Source organism: Cydia fagiglandana, chromosome 17 (assembly GCF_963556715.1).
Source record: "Cydia fagiglandana chromosome 17, ilCydFagi1.1, whole genome shotgun sequence".
NCBI classification, from domain to species: Eukaryota; Metazoa; Arthropoda; class Insecta; order Lepidoptera; family Tortricidae; genus Cydia; species Cydia fagiglandana.
Window position 1 is genome coordinate 11,098,556 of NC_085948.1, and position 26,375 is coordinate 11,124,930.

General features: G+C 37.8%; 1 protein-coding gene across 8 annotated transcripts in view; it reads right to left on the reverse strand.

Moving 5' to 3' along the window:
• Positions 1–44: 44 nt before the first annotated feature.
• Positions 45–26,375, reverse strand: part of LOC134672466 (histone-lysine N-methyltransferase, H3 lysine-79 specific-like) — a 56,779-nt gene continuing 30,448 nt past the window's right edge. For 3 of the 8 annotated variants that reach the window (XM_063530394.1, XM_063530390.1, XM_063530392.1), the window contains exons 2-11: positions 16,755–17,078; positions 16,121–16,150; positions 14,863–14,999; positions 7,988–8,184; positions 7,157–7,278; positions 6,742–6,889; positions 4,859–6,568; positions 3,077–3,451; positions 1,696–1,925; positions 45–1,400 (exon numbers count right to left, since the gene is read on the reverse strand). In XM_063530394.1, coding sequence (XP_063386464.1) covers positions 1,201–1,400; positions 1,696–1,925; positions 3,077–3,451; positions 4,859–6,568; positions 6,742–6,889; positions 7,157–7,278; positions 7,988–8,184; positions 14,863–14,999; positions 16,121–16,150; positions 16,755–17,078 — 3,473 coding nt within the window. In that variant the 3' untranslated portion in view covers positions 45–1,200. Of the gene's footprint in view, positions 1,401–1,695; positions 1,926–3,076; positions 4,685–4,858; positions 6,569–6,741; positions 6,890–7,156; positions 7,279–7,987; positions 8,185–14,862; positions 15,000–16,120; positions 16,151–16,754; positions 17,079–26,375 lie in introns of all 8 variants that reach the window. The other 5 variants (XM_063530391.1, XM_063530393.1, XM_063530398.1 and 2 more) reach the window with 5 other exon arrangements.

Genomic DNA, 26,375 nt, shown 5'->3' on the forward strand with positions numbered 1-26,375 from the left:
TAACTCCTGGATTTAAATTAGAGGATGCAATAAAACACAAATCATTTATTGAAATGTTAATTTATTACATGATAAATTGTTATTTTATTAAAACATAATATACAACAGTAACTAAGGATTATTCATAGTTCGAAAACTTTGAAAATAAAATCAGTCTTGTTAAAATGGCCAACTATTATGTAGTCTGTAGACATTAGTGGAAATCCTTAGAAGGGCGTTCACAAATAATGATAAAAAAATAAAATAGCGTTGGCTAACAATCGCAAAACATAAAAATGCACACAAAAAAATTCCATTCAAAATCCAAGGATGAAATTGGTACTTAAAATTAAGATTTATTCCTTGCGAGAAAAAGAACCGATCTACCAATTTGTTTCCGCGTATCACACACATTTTGCATTCCAAAGCTTCCACTGGTCGTTTGGCATTTGTTGGAATAAAAAAAACTTCAACTAAAATAACGGAAATATCAACAGAACTTCGTAACGGTATCGAACAATATATTAATTTATATTTAATCTAGCTACATGGGAAGGCACAAATTAGTTTAGGAATTCGGTAACAAACGTTTTAAAAAAGAAATAGTAGTAGTCGTTTTTATGTCCTACTGAATACAAAAATGTTATCCTTCATACAAAATATTTAAACATTTTACAGTTTGGTCCTGTTAACAGCGGTTTATATTGTAAAAATTAACTATATTTTCTTCATATCATTGTATTACATAATTATTGTATTAGACCATATTACATTATTTCAGATCTCATGATTTTCCAATACTACCAGATTCGTAAGATAGAGTCAGTAATGATAAATTATGTAAATTACATAGCTCCGTGCATTTCACAATTGCAATACGAGCAATCTTTATAGACGATCTATTTCGTCAGACATCAAAACATGTCTGCGAAACAATAAAATAAAACATACAGTGTAAAGCAAATTCTGCTCATCGAGGCACAGTTTCACATCAATACCAGCAGTATTTCGTCAGCTACGCAATAGCCCGAGCAGAACGAGCACAACCGGAGTCTTAAAAACGAAAAAGCTCGCAGTGCAGACTACTCAAAACGCAAAGCTTATCACACCCGGCTACTACTAAAGACTAGATCACGTCCGGCGCGGAACACTTGATACCGCTCGCTCGTTTCACTTCTCATAACCGAACGACGATACGCCGTGCGGCTCCGCAGTTCCGCGCTAGACGACGAGGCGCTTGACGCCGCACTCGATGCAGAACTTGGCGGTGTCGACGGGGAAGCGGCTGCCGCACTCGTGGCAGAAGCGCGACAGCCGCTGCGGCGCCTTGTGCAGCGACACCTCCGAGCTGCTCGAGCTCAGGTCGGCGCGCGGCCGCCATGAGTCGCGCCGCGACGACGCGCGGGAGCTTACACGCTTCTCTGAAATACACGCAGGAACTTCAATTTAGTATTCTTTTCTTCATGTAGTGTTTAGTGTGTTAGTAATTTAGTTATGGGTACATATTTCTCATGAAGGTTTCCGCAATGCAACTGTTTAATACTACTATTGATTCGAACTTCGAACACTTGGACACGCTACAACATGAACGCGATGTAAGTGCCACAATTTAGAATTTTTACAGGTACTTGATTTTATTTTGTACTTTTATGAACTGTGTAAATTCTCCAAAAATAAATGTAATCAAGTTTAGATTTTTCAGAATGAATGGCTTACCATGGACTTGGTTTTCGACTTCTTTGTACGGCGCTTGTTCCGGTGTCGGTATGGGCTCTTCCAGCTCCGCCGACCGCTCCATCGCTAAGAACTCCTCGCTGGAGACGGATCGTATTTCGTCTTTGGCACTCCCGCTGGAGTCCGAGCCCGCCGGTATTCGCTCCAACGACGTTGGACCGTTTAACTCCTTCGGACATACCGTTAGTTTCGAAGGAGATATCCTATTTAAGCTAAAAAACAGACAAAACGGTGTAAATGAATTGGTACGTGATAAAATCTGTTTTTCAAGCTGTTTCTTTAAGATTACCTTATGCATGCATAAAATGCATGCTGTTAGATTAGGGTTTCTGCTCGAGAATTCTCGAGGCGAGAAATCTCGAGAAATTTGTCCTAAGTAGAGACGGGAAAAAAACACTCAATGCCTCGAGAACTCGAGAAATAAATCTCATGTGATAAGTAAAAAGAAAACACGCGTATAAAACGTGATATGTCTAAAGTGTGTGTGTGTGTGTAGTGTGTGTGTATGTGTAAGTGTTTCTTTAGGTAGTGAAATGAATGATAAAAAAAAAATTTTTTACATCTTCAGATACTTAAAACATTTATTTAACCAACCAAATAAAAAAATAACTACTACTTATGAAAGCAAAATACTTAATGTAAACTGTCGTATATGATTTGTAATTGTTACATAATTTATTTGCGGTGATTTAATTTTCAAGTGTTTTTCGATAGAAAGACTCGTCTAAATCGCTTATATCTTCTTTCTAATGCTAAAAACGAATTATAGGGCCATGTAATAACAAATATAACAAATTACTATTGATAAATCAAATCATCCCGATATATTCCTATTAGCAAAATATCACAATTTTAGCAGCTTCATTGTTACGTTGACTATTTCGTAGTAAAATGTCTGTAAGTTTGTCACATCTAGTTAAATTTATTGACTTGAATATTCCTGCCTAATAAAATACCATAGGTATTGTGGTTTGATTTCATTTTGTTAAATACATTATACCATATCACATCGCCGGCGCGCATGCCTGCACCTATAGTTTTTTTTGTTTGTTGTTGAATTTTTGATTATTAAGTACAATTTATGGTAACTAAAAATTTACCCTATGTTTGATTATTGACCTCACCTACGATTCCTATGAGTCTGATTTGTAATAAAGCAAATAAATGAAAATAACATGGTGTTTTTTGAAACATTCAAAATTTCTCGAGATACTCGAGAAACTCGAGAAATCTTGGTCGAGAATTCCCGTGCCTCGAGAAATTAAAAAGGTCGAGAAACCAGAAACCCTATGTTAGATACTTAATCAAGGATAAATTTCGTTTCTACAGGCGGATGTTTTTCGTCACAAAAGAACTACAGTACCTGACTAACCTGCTATAAGCCGAGTCGTTGCTGGTGCTGGATTTCCCATTTGGCGTGTAGTTCCCGTTGGAATTCCTCTCAGATTTTCCACTTTTCCGCTGCGTTTTACTCCTCGATTCCTTTTCCGTCCCGTTATGTACATGTGCATTGTAATTGATGATATCTTTGTTCGATTGATTAATTTGGTTCTTCTCGAATTCGTAGAACTTGTCGAACTCTTTCAAGGATTGCATAATGTCTTGTTCGAGTTGGTCGGATTTGTGCCGCGTGTTCCCGCTTTCCGTTTTCGAGACCTTCTTGTGGATGGAGTCGAGGAGGGAAGTGGAACGTTTGACGGAGGATGGGAAGAGGTTTTCGCTCACGACATTGTTACTGCTAAAATCGAAAGGCTTGTTGGTAACTGGGGTAAGACTGAGACCGTTGCTATTGGGATTTACTTGTTTAGGAGTGGAGCTGACACTACTAAAAGCTGAAGTCCTATTGCTACCGTTGAGCTCGGACTGCCTCACAACCCTAGTCGTAGAACTACAAGTTCTTTTGTTTTCAGATTTCTTTTTATGAATTTCTTCGTCAAAAGTAGTCATGAATTCTTCGAGGTCAAATTCCTCGAAGACAGACTCCTCATCCCTAGCTAAAGTTTTAGACTTAATGCTTTCTTCCAAAGAAGACATTATTTTGTCGTATTGGGCACTTAAATTGTCTACCGGGGCAGCAACCAGCTTATTAGTATCAGTGTTGTTGTTAACTTTGTCTTTTTCCGCTTTGATTTGTGAATCAATATTACCGTTTAATTCATAATTATGAATATGTGTTTTGCTGAAAGAATCAAATTTAGAAGGCAAGTTTTCTGTGGTAAGAAGGGACTCCATACTACTGATAATGTCGGGATTGTTTAGAATTGTGTTAACATTAATGGGCAAGTTATCATTTTCATTAATAAGTCTGGGATCGATGTAATTACTGTCGGTCATGGACGAATTATCGTCTGCAAGGATTGCATCTAGGTTTACGAAATTTTTCTTTTCGTCTTGATCTCTTTTTATTTTGTCAAGTTTTACAGGCTGTTTTATAGTAGTTCGCGTGAAGCTATGGTACATAGAGGTTGCAATCTTCGGGATTTTATCTTTTGGCTTTGGAGTACTATAATTAGATGTGGTGTAGCTTGAGAACGATCTATTAAGGCTGCTGTTGCGGTTGAAGTTTGTTTTGTCTGTCATGCTAATATTTTCTTTACTCGATTTAGTGAAGGTTGTGTTCAGTTTTTGACTAGGCTTTTTATCATTTCTGTTAAGTCTAAAAGAGCTACATCTACCCCCGAAACTACTAGTGTTCGTGTTATTATCGTTGTTCGTGCTTCCAAAAGATTTCATTCTTTGCAGAGTAGGAGTTTTTTGGTATGTTTTGTTAAGAGTGTCTTTTATCATTTTGGAATTTTCAGTGCGAAGTTGTGATAATGGGGCTTTGTCTCTGGCAGGACGGAGGATGGGAAGAGTGCGGGTGAGGTCTTTGGAAGAATTAAGCATCTTTTTAGGGATATCAGTATCTGAAGACAGGAGCTCTTTCATTTGCCTAGCGGCTGATACAAATGGGTCGTAACCGTCGTCCAGTCTGAAATAAAATTATTACACTCCTAGTAAAAAGTACTCACAAATTACTATTAGATATAATTTAGAATTATTGTTTATAAGGTCAGGTCATATACCTTTTGAACTACTTGCCAACCTGAAATAGAAATAATTAATCGTTATGAGGAAGGATAGGAATTGGAGTTTAAAACTTAACCTTGCGCTTTCTATCCTTGGCAACTTTAATGGCGGCGCCTCAGTCGATATAGATTGATCGTCGCTATCACCAACGTTCTCTGCAACTATGAAGGTTCTGTTGTCTGCATTGTCTCTACTTTGTTCACGTAGTAGGACACATTTTCTATTAGATTTAAAGATCTTTTGCATTCTTTTCTTTGTGCAAGCCACTTTGGGTTCAGGTTTATTCGTCACCGTTATGGAAGGCAATTTTGGCGTGGAATCTTCGTCGTTGCTACTGATTCTTTTATTTTGCTGCTGTGTATAGTGTTTTAAACCATAAACTGTGATATGTTCCATGTCAGAAACCTCTTGGTTCTCTTTTTTATCAGATTGTCGGTCAGTCTGTGTTGCGGAATTTAATATAACAGTTTCGCCGGCTCTTTTTAACAATTGTTTCAGATCAAGTTTTAAGTCTTCAAAAGTGTCAGAAAATTGTTTCGTTTTGTCTGTATCATCTACATTGTCCAAATTTTTATTATTTAGTGTTTCCAGTGAAACAGTTCTTGGTGTATGTAAATTGGCGATATGTTTTTCCAAATCGAGCTCCATCTGATTTTGAGAATTTATCATTTCATCGGTTAAATGCATAAACTCATCTAAATCTCCTGGCTTTTCTGTGAATTTTGTGTATGTATCGCCACTCCCATGCCTGCGTCCAGACTGATTTTGTTCAGCACTATTCTCTTCTTCATATTTAGTTTCATCAGAATTGTCTAAGTTATCGCCACTGGCATCATGTTCAAAGCTATCTTCAAAATGGTCACCAGACTGATCAAGTATTTCTTTTCCGTTGTCATCATCCTCTATAGCTTTAAATGAATCAATCGGTTCTGATTTAGAAAGTAAGTTAGCTGAGAACTGATTGTCACTTTCGTCAACATCATCTTTTTCCACCTGGCATGTATCGTTTGAAATTTCTGAAGTATAATTATCAGATTTATTAATTGTTGTTGTTGTAGAACTTGTTGTAGCTTGAGTGTTATACGAGCTATCAATTGTTGAATTTTTATACAAGAGTTCTACTGTGTTATCGGTTATATTATCTTTTGCTTTCCGGGCACTTTCAACAAGCGATGTTCTATTTTTATTATTACAACTTTGACCTTTTACATCTACATTTTCGTGGATAACACATGGAATACAAAAAAGTTCTGTGTTGATGCCGACTGTTTGACAAAATTTAGTTTTTCCCGCAGAATTAATAGTAATACAGTCATCTAAACTATCAACACTCATGCTATTCTCTTTAGGTAGTGATACTGTATCCCGCCTTGTTTTATTATTAGTATTTTTTTCTTTATTTCTGCTTTGCTGCGTTATTTCCTTGAACTTTAAAACAGTGGGTTTAGCTTTAGCGTTAGGTTTTCTTACAGTTATCTGTGTTACTTTGGAAGGCTTTGTTTTTTCAATAGGTTCAGCTATTTCATCCTTAGGTTTTACATTCTTGTTAACGACTCTCTTCAGGACCGGTATTTGTCTCTTCTCTTTCCGTTTCTTCTGCTCTTCTTCTTTTTCCTCGGCAGCTTTCGCTTGTCGTTCACTATATTTATTTGCAATTTCTTCCAGCTTCTTTAATTGTTGCTCTTTTTTAATATTTCGAAGTTGTTTCATCTTATCTTGCGGCTTTTTTGGATTAGGATCGGCGATTTCTTGTTGGATTTTAGGAAGATTGGGTTCTTTGGAGTTTCTACGGAAGGGGAAAGGAAGGTAGTATAGATTGTTATTTAACTTAGCGAACAAACAAGGAGACAGGAACGAAAATGTGCAAAAAAAAACATCAAAAGAAAAATATCCACCGCTTCCTTTCCCCTTATTTGCTAACTAAAACAAACAAATGCCCCTTAAAGTTATAGGACTCACCTGGAGCTGCTAAGATCCCTTGCCAATCTAGCTTGCCGCGCTTTAACGTTGGCATCGCCTGAAGAATTATGTTGAGTGTTTCTAGGGTTCCGAATAACTGGCACGTGCGGGGACGGTTCGTCATTACAATCATTGCTCGACATGGATTCTGTAATGAACAAATATATAATAACATAAGTTATCTGTCGTTAGATACGATATGAAACTGTGATATAACACCACTCATAAGTGGTGTTATTCGAATGGACACCTCGAAAAAAAAATTGATAGGTGCGAGACGTGATACTTTACTCGATGATTCATCGGGTATATATCGCATATTGCTGGGGGGGGGGGGAGAGAATATAGATTACTTTATATAGTAGAAATTCGATGAATCGGTCAATCAATAATCGTATTAGTAAAAGAAGTAGACCTGAAGCCCTGGCGCGGCGGCGTCCGTCGCCGCAGTCCCGCGGCGGCGGCGGCGACACGCCGCGCGACGACTCCACCGACGCCGAGCGGCTCAATGATGACTTGTCACGGCTCTGAGACGATCTGGGAATACAATCACATTGTTAAATTGGAAAACCGAAGAAAATGGATGGACTGTGTGAGAGATGAATTGAGATGATATGAAACAAACGCAAGTGAATGATGAGATGATGGGCGATAGAGGTGTGGAAGAGAAAGACATGCTGCGCCAACGCCAAGTGAATGGGACAAGGGCAAGATAATGACGATCGTAACTTAGGATATGAGGCTTGAAGCTTGAGCTTGAGCGATAAAAAAAAATCACATTTATTTGTCTGTTGGCTGCTGTTTTGAGTCTTTAATTTTGCATCTATCGAAAATATTGCTATTGTGAAGCAGCAAATGTTCTGTACAATGTCAGTTATCAAATAACATTAACAGTTGTTTGAAATGAAGACAAAAGGTAGGGGCCTTTTAACCGCCAGCAATTTTTGATCGAGCGTGCTCGTGTCGCCACCGACAGTAATTGTACCACGCAGAGTAAGGTTGGCATAGTTACGGGAGTTATAAATGTGCTGTAAAAACCAAATCAGATCTTTGTCTTATTTATCAGACTGTGGCGAAATGAGCTGGATATGTAATGTCTTATATATCAGACTCTGGCGGTTAAAGGGTTAAAAAATAAATAGCTTTGCAGACTATGTTGAGATGTTCACGCTGTATTGGCGCAGCCGGTAGGGTTATCAAAGTTCACGCAATAAATCTTAAGGACACAAAAGTTGAAACAACGAACCGTCTGCCTCTGACAAGCGGCGCTTTGTACTGTGTGCGAGCATTAAGCCTCTGCTTCGCGTCGGTGATGTGCGGCGGCTGCACGGGCGCGGCGGGGAGGATCTTGGCCTTGTCGGCGCACCACTCCACGTGCCGCTCGAAGGCGCGCATGCCGAACGCGCGGCTGCAGTGCGGGCACTTCTGCAGGTCGGCTGACGGCTGAAACGATCATGGGGCCCGTTAAAAGGTTAGTTCCCGATTCGCCAGATTCTTGTTTCGCCGGATTTACTTCAGTACGTCATCATCCGAGTAGGTATACGAGAATCCAATGAAACAAGAATTCGGCGAATCGGGAACTAACCCGTCAAAACATACGTTGATCACTAACAAAACAATCATGACACTTTGAACGCCACGCCTTTCGGGTGCGGTGCGTCATCGTGAACCTTGTAGGAATGCACGAAAGTTGATATTTGGCTGAGGCAGAGCGCGTCAGTTGACGTGTTTGGCGGTCAAAAGGTAAAGCATAAAAAAACCAACTAACCACCAGTGGCGGCATAGTACACGGGTAGCCCAGAGCCTAGGCTTGCTTTTTCTTCAAAACTACAAAAATAGGTAAGCCGGTGGGAACAAATTTTCCATGCACCCGCCACTGCTTAGCCTTCACGTTAAAATATGATCTTGAAAAAAGCTCAAATGGACGTAAACAAAATAGAACCAGGATATACATACGGGGTTCCAAAAATAAATAAACTTCGTTGACGCCTCTAAGCAGACATAACTAAGCTAATTTCAATAATAATGCGCGTGTTATTTTAAATTTTAATTTTATTCATAGCAATTTACGAGCGATTCTCTTTAAGTAGCCGCAGCCGTTCATTCAAATATGTAAATTATGGCAGATAAACTATGTGGAATATTAATTTTGTTCGAGGTTGTTTTTACTAGCTTACTTCACTTGGTACACAATACCTACCTACATGAGAAATGGTAATGACTTATAATTAACATCACAGTATGGCAGCAGCATATGACCGTCGGTACGCAGTTCGTTGTGTCAAGTTACAAGACTTGCAACATATACTTAATACAATACTGCAATATGTGACATGACAAAGCTCTCTAATATATCTGACAGCTCTACCTCCGTTGAGATATTGTGCAATAGTGTTGAGCGAAAAATCGACTTTTGAGCTTACTTGTATTTTCCATCAACGACAAATAGTTTTAGAAACTAAACGAAATGAAGATATTGATTTCTAAATATCTTCATCGTACGAAATGATAATTGTACGAAAGTTATATTGAATGGTTTCCGAAGACCCACAGTTTAAGAACTTTACAAGATCGATGATTCATTGATGCCACAGGAATAAAAAAGCGCAATTCCAGTGAAGCTAGCACGCGTCTATTGTGTAGTAGGTGACTGTACATTTGAGCCAGTACAACAGTAAGTTTTTTGTGTAGCGTCGCCGAAACGTCTATTGAAATAGTGATTTTTTTTCTCGACATCAATCTTGGGCGTCGGATCGTCATTCAATCTGACCTGTCCGTTAGTCTGTCAGTTGTTTTGCGAAGTAGGTAGGTATTTGTTTTCAGATTGGCATTAAAATATTATTGAAAAGGTCGCGGTGGACCAGCGCAGCATCGGCGTGGAGATTGGTGACTGCACACTTGGGCTGGTCTGAAGGAATTTGTTGGAAATAAACCGCACTTTATGTTGTACAAATGCAGGGCGTTTATTTCAATAATAAATACACTGTTTGCATGTCAGGATTTGCTTAATATTAATCAATACAATTAAATCGCGCACAACTACAGTATTCGGCAGGACGGCCATTAGGAAAAGGGAAGAGAGAGATAGCAATATTACAATTATGTATCAAGTGACATTAGCTGTCACTGTCATGCATTGCGTTTTGTTATATGCTTAGATATATTCAATACTTCCCCTTAAGCACATAACAAAAAAATTTCCCTTAATATTAATATTAGGTACAGATACACTTAAAACTATACCTTATGGATACTTATTTCTGACGTGGAGTTCATGCATAAATTCAACATGCTTACATTTGCTTAGAGGCTTGGTAAGGACATCTGCGAACTTTTTTTCTGTATTTAAATATTTTATAATGATAAAATTTGTCTCTACCAAGTCTTTAATAAAGTGGTATTTTACATCTATGTGTTTTGTGCGCTTGTGACAATATTCTTTAGTAGCTAACAATTTTTGCGCACTTTGGTTGTCATTATAAACACAAACAGAATGTAACTTTAGGTCTATGAAAATTTCAGATAGAAAACTTCTTATGAAACACAAATCTTTAGTTACATCACATAGAGCTAGGTACTCACTTTCGCAACTCGAAAGGGCAACACATTTCTGTTTTCTGGCCTCCCAGTGAACAATATTTCCGCCAAGTTTGATAGCAAAACCTGTGTATGACCTGCGGTCATTATGATCATTGGCAAAATCTGCATCGGCATATGCACTTAAATTCAATTGGCTACTTTTTACAAACAGTAAACTATAATCAATTGTACCTGCTAAATACCTTAAAATTCTTTTGGCAGCTAACCAATGAGTTAAGCCAAAACAGTTATTATATTGGCTCAACTGACTACACGCATAGGCTATGTCAGGTCTTGTGCAGACAGAAAGATACATTAAACATCCCAGCAATTGTCTGTAATTGTAAGTTTCATCATTCAATGGTTTATCAGAATTACACAACTTTAACCCTGTCTGCATGGGAGTCGAAACTGGTTTACATTCTGACATACCAAACCTTTGAAGTACCTTTTTAATGTAAACAGACTGATCCAACTTAAGGATGCCTTTCTGTCTGTCTCGAGTTACTCTAATACCTAGATAATTCTGTATAGGACCTAAGTTTTTAATACTGAACTCATTTTCTAACAAATTTAATAAACTTTTAATTTGTGAGCTATCTTTTCTATACAGAATATAAAAGTCATCTACATACAAAGAAATGACTATGAACTCCTTGTCAGACTTAAAATAATAAACACATGGCTCGCATTTACTTTGCTTAAAATTGTTTTTAGTTAATAAATCGTGAACTTTACAATACCACATTCTACTGGCTTGTTTAAGGCCGTAGATGCTCCTTTGTAACAGGCACACTTTATCTTTATTTTTATCATCATGGAAACCCTCTGGTTGTTCCATGTATATGGTTTCGTTAAGTTCACCATTTAAGAAAGCCGTGTCTACATCTATATGATCAATATTGAGATCATACTCGTTAGCTAGAGAAAACAAAAGACGCATTGTAGAGTGACGTACAACTGGGGAGAAAGTATCAGTGTAGTCGATACCATACTTCTGTGTAAATCCCCTCGCGACTAAACGAGCTTTATATTTTTGAAAGTTTCCTGCAGAGTCACATTTGACTCGATAAACCCATTTACATTTAATAACATTTCTATTCTTGGGCCTATCTACTAGTGTCCAGACATTGTTATTTATTAAAGAGTTGTACTCACTTTTCATTGAGTGTAACCACTCGTCACGATGACGGCTGGCCATTGCCTCATCATAAGACTGTGGTTCGTCTTCAAGTACAGTTTGAGCGAGCATAGACAAATCATAATCCTCATACCGTTTTGGAGGTACTGCCCTAGTACTACGTACAGGCCTGGACTCCGCAGCTAACCCTTCGCCTCTAGATGAAGCCGTGCGAGGTGGCGTTACAGGATCTTCACCCGCTGCACCCGCCGAGCAGTCATCGGAGGACTCCTGGTCACTGCCAGTGTTCCATTCATCTGTAAAATCAGACCTATTACCCTCATCGCTCAAAACATGACTGTTATTATTTTCGCCAACATTTTCATTACTTTTATTTAATTCATTATTTTCCATGACCTCATTTGAAATGTCATTATTAAAATTTGAATTATTCAATTCATTATTCTCTAATCCATGAGTAAAATTATCATTATCAACATTCAAATTATTATTGGAATTTATATTTAACTCATCATTATATAAATTAATCATTCCATTATTATCATAGCTATTACTATCAGGTACATTGTTTGAATGTTGTGGAGTAAAAAACTTGTCCTCCAAAAACTTCACATCACGAGATAAAATGACTTTCCTAGGATCTGAGGGATCTGCCAGCCTATAACCCTTTGTGGTCTCAGAATAACCCACAAAAATGTATTCTTTACTCCTAGCATCTAGCTTCTTGCGCTTGACACTTGGAACCAGAGCATAAGCCTTGCAACCAAAAACCCTGAGGTGACTAAGGTCCACCTTGGACCCGGTCCACACTTCCTCAGGTATACGGCCATTCAATGCAACAGTGGGAGACCTATTTTTGACATAAGTCGCTACCATTAGCGCTTCTCCCCAAAAACATTGAGCTAGGCCTGCCTCCTGCAACATACACCTTACTTTATTGAACAAAGTTAAATTGAGTCTCTCCGCCACGGAGTTCTGTTCGGGGCAGTAAGGAACGGTTAGCTGGTGAGCAATCCCTTCTTTCTTTAAATAACTAGAAAGTCTACTATTTACATACTCTTTTCCATTGTCCGAGCGTAAACAAAGAATAGATAAACCTGTCTGCTTTTCTACAAAATTTTTAAAGTAAATAAAATGGTCACATACCTCTGACTTATGTTTCATTAAGTAGCAGTAGGATTTCCTCGAGTAGTCATCTGTGAAGGTGACAGCAAAGTTTGCACCACCCAAGCTGCTCACTGGCATAGGACCGACCACATCGGAGTGTACAAGCTCCAAGGGTCTAGTTGCACGCGTTCCACCACCTTTGGGAAATGGTGTCTTCGCCATCTTCCCCTCAAGGCACGGTACACACTCTTCAAGTGTTTCGCCATTCTGGAACATAACACCACATGCAAGTCTATCCCTAAGGGCGTACATACCTCCAGAGCCGATATGACAAAGCCTAGAATGCCATCGTGACATATCAGACCGCTGAGCAACAACTGTGGCACTCGGTGAGTCCTGCCTATCCTGCAGGAACAAAGAGTGCTCCTGTTTGTGCATTCCTTTGTCTAACTCATTTAATTTATAGATCCCATTAATTTCACTAGCAGAACAGACTAAATTATCATTCTTGTCATATGCAAAACAACCTCCCGAGTTAAACACCACTCTATCACAACCTGATTTTATAAGTTTACTGACTGAGACTAAATTACAAGACAGTTGGGGCACATATAAAGTATTATTCAAAGTAAGTACCTTGTCTAATGTCCTTATTTTAACATCGCCGGTGCCTTCACACAGCACTTTGCTATTATTAGCCACTGCCACTGAAGATTGTCCTTTCTTTATAGAATTAAAACAGTTTTTATCATTAAACAAATGGCAGCTTGATCCGGAATCTATGTAAACGTCTTGCTGGGAGACCAGGAACGCGGCTGGCATGGGATCCTCTTTCTGCTTCTTGTCTCTCTTCAGTTTGAAGCACTTGGATTTGACGTGTCCCTCCTTGTGACAATAAGTACACTTAAAGTTCTTCTTTGCTTTGAACTGTACTTTGGAAACAAAAGCAGTCTCAGATGAACATGTCGCTAGCTTCCTAGACTCTTCCTGCATCAGCCTGGCTCGTACAAACTCACTAGATATAGTCGATGTTAGGCAGGCTGTAGACATGTTTGAAACAAGCGAGTCAAACTCTTGAGGTAACCCGCTTAAAAGCAGTTCTGCCACTTCACTATCTTCAATTGTTTTTCCGATATCCGCCAGTTGTTGTACTAATTTCATAGTATGATCGATATACGCGTTCATACCGGCGTGATCGGCGTAGCTGGCCTTGTGTAGTTCACGTAGCAAAACAATTCGACGATAAAGCCCTCTGTCTTCAAATATATTTCTCAGATTATCCCACGCATGCTTGGCACTCGTGCAGCTGGTAACATATTGATATAGAGATGGGTGCAGACTAAGTGCAATGCGCGCCAGCGCCCTTTGGTCGCGTGCAGCGTCCGTCACTACACCGGTCACACAGTCCCATAAACCTTCCAAAATCAATGCCATTTTGATCGCGTATTTCCAAGAATGGAAGTTTGCTTGTCCTTGTAGCTTCTCCATATGGTGCACAAAAGATGCCGAGCCCGTCGTGGGGACAGCCGAAACAGCGGGAGGCGGCGCCACGTTGGCCGCGCCGGCTCCGTCCTCCGCTGGCAAAGCATTTTCGTCAGTCATTCTTCAAAGTAGGATAGAGAGTAGTGGGCGCGATAATCCTGTCCTCCAATTGACACCAAGGTTCTAATCTGGGCGCAGAACCTATTGAAAAGGTCGCGGTGGACCAGCGCAGCATCGGCGTGGAGATTGGTGACTGCACACTTGGGCTGGTCTGAAGGAATTTGTTGGAAATAAACCGCACTTTATGTTGTACAAATGCAGGGCGTTTATTTCAATAATAAATACACTGTTTGCATGTCAGGATTTGCTTAATATTAATCAATACAATTAAATCGCGCACAACTACAGTATTCGGCAGGACGGCCATTAGGAAAAGGGAAGAGAGAGATAGCAATATTACAATTATGTATCAAGTGACATTAGCTGTCACTGTCATGCATTGCGTTTTGTTATATGCTTAGATATATTCAATAAATATGATATTGTTTTATTTGGTTCAAAACTTAAAGCATTTAGTAACTGGAGACGCCGTGGCTGTCATTTTCTGTATAAAATGTCTGCCGATTTTTGCGGGGGAGGGGCACGTCAAATGAATGGCTATTTGGTATATGATTTGTACGTAACGTACAAATAGCCATATTAGAAAAACGTCAGGCCATAAAAAAGTTTGCACAACTGTGCAAGGTTTTCGGCAGAGGGGTAAGCTCTTAAAGGCTTAATCTAAGTACTTCAAACGAAATATTACAAAATACCTTCATGATAGTAGTCCTGATTGACTGCGGTTTGGGCTTCGGCGTCGCTTTGGCAGTGTTCGGCGGACTCTTTTCCAAAAACGGGCTGTTCTCAGGCAACCCAAAGTTCTTTGGCAAGTACTGCTCCAAATCCGTACCTGGAATTACCATGGCAAGATAAATATGAGCTTTGTTACATTAAAAATACAGTTCATATTCTATTGTATCATTCAGTTTATTAATAGAAGACATGACGCATTCCTATATAGGGTCTAGACACATTAATTCGCATTCGTACAAATCACAATCTCAAGTAAACATTAGACAAAGGCATGCTGTTCTACTGAAACACACACATTTGTGCAACAAACGTTTTATGTTATGCGAAAATGAAATGACGAAATGCGATGTTTGCAATGCAACATTTTGCTTACATTTTAGCTCGGTGCGAGTGTCAGCGATTGTCGCAGTAAAATTGATACTGAGATTACAACTGACTCCCGAACTAAGATGTGATGAAACCTACTCTACGAATGAACCCCTCTAGATCCGCTCAAGCGAGATATACTTATCAAATATCAATTCCTAAAGTATAAAGAGCTTCACGTATTAAATAACGCTTGTGACATTACCGATTTTGTGATAAGGATAACATATCGACGTCATTCACAATTGTTTGCATGCTTGCTTGCCGCTTGCTTTACACCTATTGCATGCCTTTATGCATGGACATAAGATGAGAAGATTAAATATATTTCAATTTCAACAGCCTATAAAACTAACTGATATAAACTTTTTTTAAATTGTAAATGCTCAACGACCCGTGGACATGGACACTTTTTATTTTATTCATTTTATTTATTTTAACCAGCCTTAGAGTCATCATGAGTCGATAGCAGGCGGTTATTGAACATGTCAATGGATGCGGTCTCAGTGGAAACCTTTAACTGATGTTATCAAAGTTGTATTTAATTGATGTGCCTACATATATTTAAAATTGTACGAAAATATCAATAAACAAATGAGTTTTGATTTTAAATATCATAATCGAGTAGGTTTTAGTAAAACGCTCGATCGTAGGCGTTCCAAAACTTCCAAATTATCAATAAATAGTAATACCTATGCAGATTAGGATAGAGAGACAAGCCAAGATAATATTTAGAATGGGCCCGTGAGTTAGTAAGACGTACACAATGTTCACAGGATTGAGGTTGCAGTTAAATTAGAGATGACAGATAATGACAGTTGACAGTTTATAGTTAACGCACCACCCACTCACCGGTATTAACACCATTCGCCGCTGGCAGCCCTTTTACCCACAACAATAAGGCATAAGTCAATATACATAAAATAAATACATGCCCGTTTATGTATTTAATTAAAATATAACATAAATAATATAGTGGAACCCTGGGGATTGTTCCGATAAATCTGTTATTGAAAAAAGATATCGCTGCCGCTAAGTTACAAAAACAGCAATTCATTGGTTTTTGTATTCGAATTTTTATTTCGTATTAAGTTTTGAACCAATACAGATTTTGTACGCTTAATGCGTGATTAACGATTAGATGTAAATATGTACAATGATTAGATTATGATACCTACCACCGGTCTATTTGGTTGGATGACTAAGCAGAAGGGTACGAAAGGGAAAGTTTTCTGCCTTGTCATATATTATGAATATTATGATAGCATTTGAACTAATTCGATCTATAAACAACAGAATAAGTTAAACTAGATTTTCGGAATTTCCCTAAAGGACCTGAATGGAAAAAAATCTATATAAAAACGTCAAATTTGAAAACCTAATGGAAAATTTAATCCAAAAGATGCAAATGATATACAGCAGTAGGTAATATTGTTATTAGTAACCCCTTCACTTCAAGTTTCATGAACAACATAAGAGTACATACCTTCGCGTCTCTGTCGGGAAGAGTCGAATGTCTTCCTTTTCTTGGCGGCCGTCTTCTCGCATATTTTGACATGTTTGGCGAGTGACTCCGGCACGAAGGTCCTCGCGCATACCGCGCAGGGGATAAGCCTGACGGGGCCCGAGGGCTCTGGGGCCACGGGGACTATGGGGTGAGTGGGGACCGGGGGGGACGGCGGGGGTCCCGGGCGGGCCGGCGGCGGCGTGAGCGGGATCTGCCGGAAGGTTTCGTCGCTGCTGGGCGTGTTCGACGTGGGCGGGTCTGGCGTCACCGAACGTGAAGACTTCGAAGAATGGTGCCGCTTGCCTGTGAACAAGAAATATTTTTAAAGTCTAAAGCTTACTGAAGAATATATATTAACCTAATATCATTACCATTGTCCATTTAACGTTATCTCATTTGTTTCTTCTCAGTGTCAAATCAACAAAGAGTTACATACGAATTCACCATTAGTATACCTTTTTCACATTTGCACAAAGTTTTGAAATATTTAGTCACATGTTTGTGTGTGTGTTCATTGATAGGTACCTATTAGTTTTAAAATCCTCATTTATTATTATTCCTTATGCTTATTGAATTAATGATCTGTTAAGTTTCACGATAAATATGGAAACTAAATCATACCAAACACTCGGCTCACTCTAGGAAATACCCACAAACATCATTATTGACTTTTAGCGTATGTCCGCGAAGGTCAAGTCCAAAATACTGGACGATTGTAACACTAACCGACATCTTGAATCACTAGCAAAGTTAACATCTTCTCTCCCGGAGTTCCCAAATCCAAATACCAACAGGTGCGATTCGATGGATGAAAGCTGAATTCTACTATCCGAATGGGCTAAAGTCGAAAAAAGTTGTCACCGCAAACAAATGCGACCATGCCATGACGCAAGCCGGCCACAACCTCCATATTGATTAGGTAAATTATAGCCTAGGTCACGCGATCTTAGCTATACTGTAATAATAACACCAGGCTAATATAGCCGCCGTACTGCCAGGTTTTTATAGAGATGCAATTCAGATTGTGGTCAAAAGCTGGGTGTAAGAAAACCTTTCCGTCGTGTTCCGTCTGAAAATAGCGGCGGACATACCTACTAAAGAAATTACTTATCAAGCAAGTTCAGTGCCTAAGACATCAAGAGTACTTCTTATTTATAATATTAGAGGCGATGACTGAGCGAATCGTTAAATTCGTCGACAGACATTGACGAAAACACCGAGTACTTATTAGAATCGACGCGGGGGCTCTTGGTTAATTAATTCTAAGTGGCCAGTGTCGCTGAGACCGCTTCCTTTTCATGCTCGCGTTCGTAAATGACACCTCATTCCGGTACTCACACAGCTACAGCTTTATGCTTATGTAATATTTAAACGCGAATTCTTCACAAGGTAGTAGAACCAGAAATGCGACCTTGAATTCGCATAAATTGTGAACAATTTGACAGGTTAATGGTAGTATTTATTTGAATATTTATCGTTTATCGGAGCCATCGGAGGCTAAACAGAATCCAGACGTAAGATTACGTGGTCGTAAATCATATAGTTTACCAATAAACTGAGATGGTGTGTTTAAACTTATTTATTTTTAACGCAAGCAAGTCGAACGCAAAGCTAAACCAGCGTTACTGAGACGGCGAGCCCTTACGTATCCTTACCTATAATACCTATACCTATACCTACCGACTGCGTTTCTTTTGAATCAAATCTTTATCAAAGTGCACACTAGGGGGCTACCGCAATCATCAAAATCTCTATCACTTTTTCTCTACTCAAGTTACAGAGGTAAAAATATAAATTGTATAGGTATTTACCAATTTCGCGGTAGACTCCCTGGTTCACTTCAGCGTATGACTGGTCTGCTCTTGGTTAGAGGTTAGAATGCCACTCCTGAAGCGGGTGGGTGAACTCTTGTATGCAGACGCAGGCGCATAGGCCCGGTAGAAACACACATGACGGTCGAGTGGTCGCACACGACCGGGTTGCTAATTGATTATTGTCGGTAACACGGTCCCTTTTATATAGGTAAAAAGAAGAATGGTTTCTATTAAGATTCTAGATTCGTGATAAGGCGTTTTCTGTTAACTGTTCTGTGGAAACTGGCAGGTATAAAAAATACCCATAATCAGCCGTGGCCCGAGTTGTTTCTCGAAGAAATAAGTTCGTTGCACCTAAGTGAGTATATCTTCTTCCTGTCCTTATCCCACGTTATGTGGGGTTGGCACAACATGTTTTTCTTCTATTCTCCTCTATCTTTCTTATATCCTCTTTCACACAATCCATCCATCGTTTTTTGGAGTAAGTGTATAGGTATATATGTGAAGAATGAAATTATATATAGGTATGCAAAAGAATGTTGGGAAATGTACTTCTAACATTAAATGAAAATTCATATTTCATATTATGAGTTGTGACCTAATGACTTATATTCTTATGTAGGTACATACAAACTAGAAAGTTTCAGACTTTGTTTTTTTACCCCTACTTGACTGCAACTGCATGATTAATTCAAAAGCATTGAATCTGTTATTCCGTATATGTCCTATATCTTTCCGAGAACGAATTCGTGGTGTTAGACACAACTTTGATATGCGTCCGACGTTACAAGAGACGCGTGCCGCGAACGCAAATTGCTACAGGTTTTATCCGAGACCCCGGCTGCTAACAAACGAGGCGCTGTCTGCCTCGGACATCAATGCTTATCGAAATGCACGACGCAAGTTACAAGCGGATACATCTTTGATTCCTTCGCTAGCGGTTCTCTGGTCTGGTTTCTTTGATCGATCCCTCGTGAATTGTGACAAATGATCGTTGATCCTTCACCAAGACTTGACTTCATCTTGATTTTCATCGGGCTCAATTTACAGTGTCCTTTTCAGTCACTTTATAAAGGGTCGAATCCGCAGTACCGACGAACTTTTTTCCTTAGCCCGTTATAGTGTCCGTGTCCTACTGCTGGTCAAAGGCATCTCCCCTTGATCTCTACAACTCCAGTTGTAGTGTTATTTTTCAGTCAGTTACTGATTAAAGTTAAGTCCCGCCATCTCCAGACGGAGACGGCCTGCCACGTCCGCGCTTTTGCGGCTTTTGCGGCATCCACCTGGTGGACATAACTTAATATGATTAAAATTACGACTCTTTATCAAAAGTGGGCGACGTTCATTTTATCATTCATTGGAAGTTGTACTACAATTGATACTTCGATATGATAAGATTTATTAAATGACGCAAAAAGTGACTAATGAAATAGGCGCGTTCAGATCAAAATTATATGTTATCTATGCAACTGTACTATTATCAAGAATGAAGAGTTAGAGAGAGATCGTCTAATCTCCCATGTCAGATTAACTTGCATGTGATACTGAGCACCAACAATTGTATCACTCGTATATCGCATATGCATATAAATTGTTAACACGACTACAAGTACCTACATAAGTAGTAGGTGGTCGCATCTAGACCTATTCAAGGCAAAAAAAACTGATTCCGCTTGCCTAAGGTATCTTGGTACGCAAGGCGTTTTTATAATTGCACCCAGGCCTGCCCTGAATATCTTCCACTTCGATGCTATCAGAGGAGGAACAAGCTGTGTTAATTGAACCGGATATTTAAGCTGATAAATCGCTTGAGTTTCAAAACATGACGAGATCAATAGTTTACAAATTTCGAAAGTTCGTGATAGAAACCTACCGTTATTAAAGATTAGGGGAATAGTACAGGTATCAAGGTAAAATGTGTCGAGGGGTGACACCGTAGGATGATAGTGCCTAGTACCACCCGGCACCGACAAGGAACATGGAAATTAGTATCCGTAAAGGGAAGAGTGACAACAATGCAACTCCTTAAGGCAATTTGCGCCAGCCATGGAAAATATAAATTCCATGTCTAGATGACTTCAAGGTTATGTGACTTGTGTAACTACGACTATGAGGAAAACATCTTTGATATTGTTCACAAGATTATAAAGTAGGTGTATGAGCACATATCACTGACGCAAATGGAGAGACAACTATTAGAAATGGCTATGTCGTACAAGGAGTAAAACACTGTTACGTTCATTGACCAGTTACAAATACCGATTAATTGAATGAAGTTTAATAGACTGTGCAATATGAGATCATACCATTTTCATTTTGGTAGGCTTAAAGCATATTAAAAAAAGTTATAATAAAAATAATATTCTGGCGGTTAGAAAAAACGGAAGCCGTATGTCGACGATATAAAAGGAAAAATTTAAGTTAAATTCAGCTCGTTTACGGTTAACGCGATTCTTATATGGTTTCTGAGAAACCACTTCAGAAAGACATATTTCGAGGCATTTCTAATATGAAAAATATACGAAATAATGGGGTCATAATCATAAACAATAAGTGTGTAATGTAACGAATTTGATGACGGATTGTGCAGATTGACGAAGAAAGCGTATCAAGATGAAGTATAATTACAAATTTGCGAAGTAGTTACGAATTATGTATTATTGCGTGAAGAGTTCAATAAAGCACAAAATTACTTCCTTTGAGTATTTCCGAGGAAGATTACATGGTGGAGTAGTTTTTAGCTCGAGTCAGACGTGACTAGGTGTTTTGTGGTCGCCGCCGTTCGTGTGAAACGCGAAACAAAAAAGATCACACGCGAGTCCAATCAATCTTTGGAAATCTCAACTAACTATAAGAAACCATATTAATCAAATACCAGTAGCTGTAGCTGTAAAACTAAGGCATGTAATGGGTAAATGTAAACCCGCTAAATGCCCTTACATCGCATTATTGAAATTGAAATTATTTATTTCAGGCATAGAACCCATAGTGTTAGTACAATATATATATATATATATATTATATATTTTTCATAATTTTATTTATTAGTAGGGTATCTTGGGTCAATTTACCGAGTCTAGATCATGTTTTAATTTAATTACTTACACGTATTAATGCAAAATATCATTGAATAATATTTTATTAAATTTTTTATGGAACAAGGGATGCATCATTGTATATATAGGTATATAGGCGTCTAGGAGTAAGTACTATTAAGATTTTAGCTCGGGTAAAAACTTGAATAATAAATATAAATAACCTAGTAAACAACTCATCTTCTGAAACGTGAAATCGTTTGTAGCTTGCTTGATCACAGTAACAGCGGGTCTCTAAACTTTTTTTCCTGAGGGCCATATTGCGCCTCAGAATTTTCGCGCGGGCCACCGTCGGTGCTCAAGGGGGGGGGGGGGGGTGTATCTGGTTGCTGCGGGCCAGATTGGACCGCTGTCGGCGGGCCGGATTGGAACGCTTCGCGGGCCGGGGTTTGGAGAGCCCTGATCTACAGTATCTAAGAGTTTCTAGTCGCTCTCATTGTTCCATATATCTGTTTGTCTCACGCCGGACGCCACACGAGGACGTGTAAATTGTTCGAAGAAAGTTACAACTCTTGAACAATTCAACAGCGTCAAACACTTTCCGAGGAGGTTGGTGTTAGCGTCTCCAAGTGAATCGCGACCGTAGTAGAATTAACGTAATCAGTATCTTAACTTTAGACGTACAGTCACCTGCAATAATGTAAGGATCATTATTTATTAATAGCTTATATTTTGACCATTCTTACTTTTATTTATGATTAGATTATAAAAGAGTATCAATTGACTCATACTTGTCACTGGTGCCCGCCATTTTGAATTGTTATAAAAAGGCCGGTATGACAGTGACAAGTGGCCAGTTCGAGTACGGACAAGTTAGAGTGTAGACGTCTTGAATATTTTATTGTAAATTGGTTGTTATTATGTTTGTAACAAATGAATAAAGTTAAAATATTGGTACAAGTATTAGTTTTCATCATCAACCCGGTAATAACTCAATATATCAGAAGTTGGATCTAACAAAAATCGATAGGATTTTTGTCACGCCACACGAACGTAAGGTTGTATTTTCTTTTTCGTTTGTATCAGTGAGTAAACTATGTTTACCGGAAAGTGTATTAAATTATGGTAAGTCAGTTCTTTATATATATTTTTAAACTCCCTTTCATTTTAAATAAAATTGGTTTGATAGCCTACCGTCACGTCTGTATTAAATATACTGTATATATTATTAAAGATAATGATGATGATTTGCCCAATTTTGGTATATGTATGTGTAGAAGGAACGTACGAACGGATGACAGGTAGTCTCACTTATAATAAAGATATGAAATTTAAAATCTACAGTCTTCAATTAAGCGCTTTTAAATATTACATATATGAGTTAGTGAAAATAACTCTTATTGAACTCGATTGTATGATGGTGTACCACATCGATTATTTCAAGCTTGGGCTAAGGACTCATTATTTAGTTTTTTTTACGTAGCAAAATAGCATAGTACAGTTGTGGTAGCAGTTGCTTTATACACATTGAGACTTATGATCTGCTACATCTTTTGAGGTCAGTTTGCGGTACTAAAATTGTATAAATACACTGGCTTTGTAACCGCGAAACCGATGAGTAAATTAAAATGAAAAATCTTGCCAATTGAATATCTCTGAAGTAAACCCCTGTTGCGTTTGTATAAGCAATGCCTCTAGTACAAAGTTCTTAAATGCGATTTGCGTCAGTGTATAAATTAATTTTGTTACGAATGCATCTAAGAGATTACTTTTATTAAAATGTTGGGCAATATAATATATGACCTTTAGGAACCCCACTTTAAAATCAATCTAATCACTATTTATTCATAATATTGCGATTCCATGCGCACAAGACCGATAAGACGATATATTATTTAAAAGAAAATGATGTGATGATCTTAGTTCAAATTGGAAGCCATAATGCAGGGTTACGTTATCTAACTTGTGTACCTAGTCCTATTAGCTATTAACATATTTTTTTAACCTCGTGCTTTTATTCTGATATCGGTTTTCATTCAGCGACGCTGCCCAACGCAGCATTACTTATAAAAGCCTCGATGAAGCTAAATGACTAGAACTTACTTACTCCTCTGGCGCAGCGGCCCAAAGTGTGCCTTGACTAGATGACTAAAACACGTGTTTATAACTATTTCCCTTCTTACATGAAAATAAAACGCCTCTATGACATGTCGGATATTAAACTAATAATAGTATTCAATGAATCAGAGTTGGGCACTTATAATTGCAATCTGTGAATTAAACTAAAATAAAACTAAGCCAAATGATTTCATAAGGAATAAAGGAAATAGCTATCGTAAAACGAACCTTATTCTAACTTTATCAACTAAAACGTTAGTTTAAATAACCATGATAACCATCTGCTCGAATAATTAAAATGCTATCAAAACCATGATCGATGATAAAATCATAAGAGTGTGTGATGTCGAATTCAAGCTAATTGGTAATGATAAATTTACAAAATAGGTTGCCGTTATTAAAACTAACGTTACTAATTCTTAATTTCATTTTTAATTTAACTAACTTTGCCCAACTCTGGTATGAACATACATCTATATTAAACCTCCATGTTATGGAGCGTATGGCGTTTGTTGAATACACGAGTAGTAACTCGTTAACGAAATGTACTTATATAATATGCTTCTATTATTTTTCTATTGCACACTTCTCAGGATAACTTTATGCGCTGAGCGTTAAAGTATTTTATTTTGTGCCAATTTACACATACTACATATCGTGAACTGAATCTCAATGGATTCGATTTAATAACCGGTCACCTTTTGTTTATAAACTGTATGTCACAACATCTAATAATAGTGTATTCTGTGGATATCTTTGGAGTTGCGTGTAGTACTGTAAAGTTGTAACCTAAAACTACGCTCATGCGTAGTATGTAGAGTCATATGTAGAGTCATATGTAGAGTCATATGTAGAGTCATATGTAGAGTCATATGTAGAGTCATATGTAGAGTCATATGTAGAGTCATATGTAGAGTCATATGTAGAGTCATATGTAGAGTCATATGTAGAGTCATATGTAGAGTCATATGTAGAGTCATATGTAGAGTCATATGTAGAGTCATATGTAGAGTCATATGTAGAGTCATATGTAGAGTCATATGTAGAGTCATATGTAGAGTCATATGTAGAGTCATATGTAGAGTCATATGTAGAGTCATATGTAGAGTCATATGTAGAGTCATATGTAGAGTCATATGTAGAGTCATATGTAGAGTCATATGTAGAGTCATATGTAGAGTCATATGTAGAGTCATATGTAGAGTCATATGTAGAGTCATAGCTATACGTAGAACAAGATATTAAGTGATTCTCATACATAGAGTCGATGGCGTATGTGTAGACGCTAGTATCAGTTACAAAGCAGGATATAGCACCAAGATAACCATGTTATTCTTGTGGAATCGATGTGTATATGACACCGTAGGATTCTGAACCCGTTAGTTTATAATCTAACGTTGGTTAGGTTAGGTTAGGTTAGATTGTAATCTCCCTACCGTCAGTTTATAATTTAACTAGCGATATTATGGACTGACAAGTGTTTGCAATTTTGCGGTGACATGTACACGATATGTAACACACGCGGATGGACGTGTGAGACTTTAATGCACATGGACGAACGTGCGAGACTTTAACACACATGGATGAATGTGTGAGATTTTGACGTGCGAGGATGAATGCGCTAGACTTTTATTCCAACTGTCATAAATATATTTACAACACTTTAAAATAATTAGTCAAAATGTAAATAAGCATAATAAATAAAGGTTAAATAAACAGTAATAATAAAATAAAAACTTAATAACATTGCTTCCCATGATATTTAAAATACAAATAAACTAAACAATATTCACCACAAACTGAACTAAAATGGTTTTGAAGAGGTTTATTGGTATAAAACCACTAACTGGCTCCAATTTCACCACGGCTACAGCTACACGTCAAGTTTAATTAAGATTAGCACGGAATAAATTACAGATTATGTGAATGAAATATCATATTATGTGTATTATACTACACAAGTTGCTTAAGTCCCAAGACTGTATTAATAATTTTTATATACACCTACAAAACAAGGACGCATTGGTATATACAATGGTTGCTATTGAAATAATAGCCATTATAAAAAGTTTAGTAATACTGATAAATTGATAATATTCATTAATAAGCATCAGATTAAAATTTGATCTGTTAGATACTAGACGTTAAAATCACCCGTCTTATATTTCACATGTTAATTTCACGAGAAAATCCCATTTCCTCTAATGCCAATTACAATACAACTAGCAATTTAAATCTTAATTTTTAACAAGCAGAGACGTTTGCTATAAATTAAAATATAAATATATATTTTTTTAATAAAAGTTTTGACAATTTGATAGGGATATGTGAGATACCTACCAGTTTCGTAAAGTAGTGCTGAATGTTACTTGAATCAGTTATAATCAGGAATAAACATCCCAATTTTATACTTATACCAAGGCAAAATATTCGTTTTACTCAACCGTCATTTTTGACAGGTTTCCTTAGTAAGCCAGTACAGTAATCATTATTTTTGTTGTGGCTAATGAAGTCTTATTTTTGTGAAGTTTCTTTTGACTGGCCAAAATAATTTTGATAAATTAATTATATCTGACCATAATGGATTATTTGTGAAATCAGGTCTCACTTGTTTAATTGTTAGACATGTCTGA